At 54.9% G+C, this 6,000-nt stretch overlaps 1 protein-coding gene across 1 annotated transcript in view; it reads left to right on the top strand.

Moving 5' to 3' along the window:
* Positions 1 to 4,551, top strand: part of Sema5b (semaphorin 5B) — a 123,180-nt gene extending 118,629 nt beyond the window's left edge. The window contains exons 15-22 of the mRNA XM_052740439.1: positions 92 to 239; positions 319 to 544; positions 655 to 873; positions 1,354 to 1,524; positions 1,629 to 1,778; positions 2,081 to 2,125; positions 2,589 to 2,794; positions 3,021 to 4,551. Coding sequence (XP_052596399.1) covers positions 92 to 239; positions 319 to 544; positions 655 to 873; positions 1,354 to 1,524; positions 1,629 to 1,778; positions 2,081 to 2,125; positions 2,589 to 2,794; positions 3,021 to 3,179 — 1,324 coding nt within the window. The 3' untranslated portion in view covers positions 3,180 to 4,551. The remainder of the gene's footprint in view (positions 1 to 91; positions 240 to 318; positions 545 to 654; positions 874 to 1,353; positions 1,525 to 1,628; positions 1,779 to 2,080; positions 2,126 to 2,588; positions 2,795 to 3,020) is intronic.
* The last annotated feature ends 1,449 nt before the right edge of the window (positions 4,552 to 6,000 follow it).

The raw sequence follows: 6,000 nt of genomic DNA on the forward strand, positions 1-6,000 counted from the left end.
CTGTGGCTGCAGGGAGGCAGGGATCTGGGCATCCTCCAGCCCGGGGATGACAGTACCTCTCCCTAGGGTTTCACGCCTCCCTTCTCCCCAGGTTCTGTAATGAAAATACACCTTGCCCGGTGCCCATCTTCTGGGCTTCCTGGGGCTCCTGGAGCAAGTGCAGTAGCAACTGTGGAGGTGGCGTGCAGTCGCGCCGTCGGGCCTGCGAGAATGGCAACTCCTGCCCCGGCTGCGGCGTGGTGAGGGCACCGGGGAGCGGAGCCGGGGCGCGGGGTGCGGGGAAGCCGGCAGGCTCTGAAACCACTCTGCCTCCCGAAGGAGTTCAAGACGTGCAACCCCGAGGCCTGCCCGGAAGTGCGGCGCAACACACCCTGGACTCCTTGGCTGCCGGTGAACGTGACCCAGGGTGGCGCACGACAGGAGCAGCGCTTCCGCTTCACGTGTCGCGCACCGCTGCCGGACCCGCATGGGCTGCAGTTCGGCAAGAGGAGGACGGAGACCAGGACCTGCCCCGCCGACGGCAGCGGAGCCTGCGACACCGACGGTACGGCCTGGGGCGGTGGGGAGGGAGGCCGGGAGCGGGGGTCTCGGGGTAGCTTGGGGCGGTGCAAGCCGCCCAGCACCGAGATCGCTGAGCCCGCCGGCCTTCTGCAGCCCTGGTGGAGGATCTCCTGCGCAGCGGGAGCACGTCCCCGCACTCTTTGAGCGGTGGCTGGGCCGCCTGGGGCCCCTGGTCATCCTGCTCCCGGGACTGCGAGCTGGGCTTCCGCGTCCGCAAGAGAACGTGTACCAACCCGGAGCCCCGCAACGGGGGACTGCCCTGCGTGGGAGACGCTGCGGAGTACCAAGACTGCAACCCGCAGGCTTGCCCAGGTAAGGTTGTGGAAGAAAACTTTAGCCTCGGGCAAAAGTTCCATCTCCCCAGGAACTCTCAAGCCTGAGGAGGTGATCCCTCTCTGCCAATTCTGCAAGGGGTCCCAGATTTTATTTATTTATTTGTTTGCTTATTGTTTATTTAAGACAGAGTCCCAATAGGTCTGGCTAGCCTGGAACTCGTTATCTGGAACAGCTTCAACTCACTGAGATCTGAGTCCTGCCCTCTCCATGGACTCAGTGGCTACTGAGTGGAGCAGGAGTGAGGGCTTCCTTTCTTCATTATTGCGGCGCTTTTTCTTTCCTCTATCCAGCTAGCCAAAAGGGGAACTTGATTTGAGATGAAACTCATACGGAGTTTGGGGGAGACCTCCTTTAATCCTTTGATCTGTTGATTCTGCGTGGTGTGGATGTTGAGGGAATGAGGCCCAGGTCAGCCTCTCTCTCTCACACATACACACACCCAACCCACGCTTACAGTGCGGGGTGCCTGGTCCTGTTGGACCGCATGGTCCCAGTGCTCAACATCCTGCGGTGGTGGCCACTATCAACGCACCCGTTCCTGCACCAACCCTGCACCGTCCCCGGGTGAGGACATCTGCCTCGGGCTGCACACGGAGGAGGCACTATGTGCCACGCAGGCCTGCCCAGGTACTGGGTGCCTCTGACTGGGAGTGGGGAATGTTTGGGAGCTGCTAACCCCTCAACAGGGAGATCCTGAGACATTCAACCTCATCCCAACCCACAATCCACAGAAGGCTGGTCACTGTGGTCTGAGTGGGGTGTCTGCATGGAGGATGGGACCCAGAGCAGGAGCCGGAGCTGTGAGGAGCTTGTCCCAAGGCCGGGTGCCTGTCCTGGCAACAGCAGCCAGAGCCGGCCCTGTCCCTACAGTGAGATTCCTGGTAGGTCCTTTGGCTCCCCCTCGGTCCCCTCACACACACTCTTCCCTTTCTGAAACCTGAACCCTGTGGCGGAGATTGGAGTACAGGATGAAGCATCAGAAATGATACCTTTGTCTCGTGCTTGAGGCTCTCATACTACACACCTATTGAACGGTCCACCCTATAGAGGGAGGAGGGGGTCTACAGAGAAGCTGGAGGGAGTGAAGGCCATTGACCTAAAGGTTTTCTTAGATGACACCCAGCCCAGGCGGGAGTCCTCCTTCTTGACTCTATTCCAACCATATCCGTTTATCTCCCTGCAGTCATCCTGCCTGCCTCCAGTGTGGAGGAGACCACCAGTTGTGGAGGTAAAGAGTCACTCCTGTCACTGCCCTCCATCCATGTCACTCATGTCACAGTCCCTCATCCACCACTTGAGTCTGCATTCTTCTCAGTTCTGCTGCAGACAGCCAAGCCTGGGGGTGTGTGTGTGTGTCGGGGGTGGGAGGGAGCAGGTCCCCACCTGTCTTCAAGGTTGTGTATGAGGAGGTCTGCACAGTCCCCTCCGAGGCCTCCCGGCTAGGAGGCCATCATCAGCCTGCATCCAAATCCTTAGGTTGTCACTTCTGACTCCACCTACAGGCTGTCCTGGGAGAGGGGGGGTCTTGGTGACAGGCCCCCCCACCTCTCTCTTTGGTTCTGGCCCCGAAGCCCTTAGCTTTCTCCACATCCTGGAACCTCTTGACGATGTGTCTGCTCCCAGGAGGACAATCAGAAGGCCCTCTCCTCGCCAGCAGCCCTTCCCTTTCCCGCCTGTCTCTCTTCCTCCAGGGTTCAGTCTCATCCAGCTGGTAGCCACGGGTGTGTCCTGCTTCCTGGGCTCTGGGCTCTTGACCTTGGCGGTGTACCTGTCTTGCCAGCACTGCCGGCGCCAATCTCAGGAATCCACGCTGGTCCATCCTGCCACCCCTAACCACTTGCACTACAAGGGTGGAGGCACCCCCAAGAATGAGAAGTACACCCCCATGGAATTCAAGGTGGGAACCTCTGTGTGACACAAAGAGCAGGGTGAATGGGACTGTGGTCCTGGCTCGATGCTGGGCATCGCTGGGTGGGAGGGTGGGGGAAGCAGCGGTCACGTGAAGGAGCACTGTGTCGATAGTTAGATTTGCCCCTTAATGGCTGGCTTCCAGGACTCCTTGCCCTAGGCTGGCCCTTTCCTTAGCCCTTCTCTCCTTTCTGATTCCTTCTCCTCCCCTGCAGACACTGAACAAGAATAACTTGATCCCTGACGACAGAGCCAACTTCTACCCATTACAGCAGACCAATGTGTACACAACCACCTACTACCCCAGCCCACTGAACAAGCCCAGCTTCCGGCCAGAGGCCTCACCTGGACAGCGCTGTTTCCCTAACAGCTGATCCCACCCTCCTGGACTTGGGCTCCTTGCCTTCCCAAGGCACAGAACAGTGGAATGGGACAGTAGGGCCATTTTGGTTTGCCCTCTGCCCCGGGCTGAGAACTTGCTTGCCTGGCCTGGGAAGGGGTCCCATCTGGCTTCAGAAAGCTCTGCCTGTCATTGACCATGGGAGAGAGGGCTGACTTCAGGCTGGCATATGGCGGCAGATCCAGTTCAGCCCAGGTTTCATGGTCTCCTGTGACCCATCATCACTTTCCCCTGCCATGTCTGAGCTGTGGACCTACTGGGCATGTGTGGAAACTGGAGAGTAGAGATGGCAGGAGAGAGAGCGCTTTGGTTTGGGTTGGAAATGACCTCCAGTGGCCGCCACCAAATCTGCCCCTTTCGAGTGGCCCTCCAAAACGCCTGAGCTGCATCCAGCTTGTCAATGAAAGGAATTCATCAAATGTCCCAGCAGCTTCAGCTCTCAGCCCAGGGCTGGACCACTCTGATGCTGCTCCCTGAGTATCACAGGGGACCAGTGCTGGCCTAGGTTGACCACCTCTGTCAGACAGTCTGTATCTTGACCAAGGGCATCCCTCTGGTTAGGGGCAGTGAGGTCTGAGACCTGGAGGCTGGGCTGTGCTGAGAGGCCCTTTGATCTGACTCGGTACAGGCCTTAGCCTTGCCTTCAGAACACACGCAAGATGACCCAGAAGGAAGAAAGACTCAAGACCACAGGAGGCAGAGTCTGGCCTCCATGCCTATGGAGACTGTTGCTGCTCAAGAGTCGTTGGCTGAGAACTGCTTGGGAGTCTCTGCTGGCCCCTCATGTATTCAGGAACACACACACACACACACACACACACACACACACACACACACACACGCCATCTGCCATGGCAACAAAAAGGATGTTAAGCTGTGGCATTATTAATTAAAGATGATATCCAGTCTCCAAATGGAACTGTCTTTGTGCATATGTGTGTGGGCCCTCTTGGCATGGAGTAGTCCATCAAGGCAATGCTGGAGCTAACAGATGGTTTCTCAAGATGGAGGAAATGACCGGAGTGGAGTTTAATAGAGACCATCTTTCTGTGTGGGGGTTTATGTGCACACACATATATTCTGCTTTCAGAAAAGAAGCTGGGTGTAAACAGAAGTCACCAGTGAGGTCACTAGGTACAGCAAAGTCAACAGCACAGAGTGGTGTGGGCCTGCCCTGGGCAGCTCCTGCATGGAGATGGGGAATTCAGCAGGAGGGCATTGATGAGGATGATTCATGAGATATGCTCGAAGCTGAGTTTAACAAAACCAAATTGAGAAATGATGCCTGTGAGGGGGGAGCCTAATGGAGTTTGTGCTGGATTAAATAAAAATCACCTCAAAGCTCCCGTCCTCCAAATCAATGTGGTCATTGTGGGTACGATTGATGGACATGTTAAATTTAGAGAACAATTTCCTGGCTTAATTGGATAGATCAATTCTCATAAGATTCTCAGTAAAAAGGAAGGTAGATGGGCTAGGAAGCCTGCACTCTCTGTGGTAGAGGGGTGAAGGGTCTTGGGGAGCAGAGGAAGAAATACTTGAAGCTTGAAGGTGTCTGGAAGAAAGGAGAGGTGGAGCCTTCCTGGAATTTTGGTGCTCACGTGAGACAGCTCAAATGCCAATGTCCCTGGGCCAAGGGGAATAGAGTACAGGCTTTTGGATCCCTGTATGGTTCATGTCAGGCCCCTGAGCCCAGAGCTTGTGGAGGCCTGAGGGGCATTTTAGATCCTGGAGTTTCAATTGCCTTGAACCCAGTAGTGCTAATTAATAAAAATTGAAAGTGTTCCAGGGCCAGTGTGTCTGCCTCGCCAGTGCCACTCACATGTGACCAAGTGAGGGACAGCTCTGTGGGTGCCAGTCAAGGAGAATCGCCAAACAAAGTGTACCTCTGTTGATTGGAATGATGTACCTGGGACGGTACATCCTTGGGTACCTTAGCGTGCATGCGTGTGCACACACACACACACACACACACACACACACACACACACACCTGAATTCTCTTATCAGAGCATGGTTTTGGAGGTTAATCTCAGAATGGAGGTGTGGGGGGCACCACATAGCATGCATGCAGAAAAGCTGGCATGGTCGGCAGAGGCTATTTAACAGATTACCCCCAGCTCAGAGCAAAGGACCCTGAAAGTCACCCTCTTCACATGCCCTGACAAGGAGGTGTTCTCTGGCAGACATCAGGAGACTGAAGTGTCAGAGGAAAGCGGGCCTTCTCCACCCCGTTGGCTCAGTGAGAGTGAGGGAGAGGCCGGAGCCGGTGCTTGGGGCCTTCTAGGGCCCTTTCATGTTCACCCTGTGTGTAAGTTGTCTTAAAGCCATGCATATTCACTGCAGCAAATTTAGAGGCTATGGGAAACCAAAAAAAAAAAAAAAAAAAAAAAAAAAAAGTCTTACAATGATTACGGTAAAAACCAAGACACAGATCTAAGGATTTTAGCTTGTTATGCGAATACAGTCCTTCCCCTTTCTCTCAGAATCAGCCTCCCAAAGCAAAGGGAATAAAAAACAAAAGCTCTGACACCATTTTCAATAAAACTAGGATGTAGTTCTAATCCCAACTCATAATAAGTCGTCCGTCTGTATTCCTGGGGAGCTGGTTCCTAGACACTGCCCCCTGTGGATGCCCAAACCTGCGGATGCTCACAGTCCCTTATGCAAAATGGAATGGCATTTGCGTGTAGGCGGGGCACACCCTCTTGAACCTTCTCTGGATTGCTTCTGATACCTAATGCGATGCGAATGCATTATGAATCACTGTTCCGTATTGCTGAGGGAATAAGGAT

The sequence above is a fragment of the Peromyscus californicus genome, unplaced genomic scaffold, assembly GCF_007827085.1.
Source record: "Peromyscus californicus insignis strain IS unplaced genomic scaffold, ASM782708v3 Scaffold_16__1_contigs__length_79575227, whole genome shotgun sequence".
Classification (NCBI taxonomy): Eukaryota; Metazoa; Chordata; class Mammalia; order Rodentia; family Cricetidae; genus Peromyscus; species Peromyscus californicus.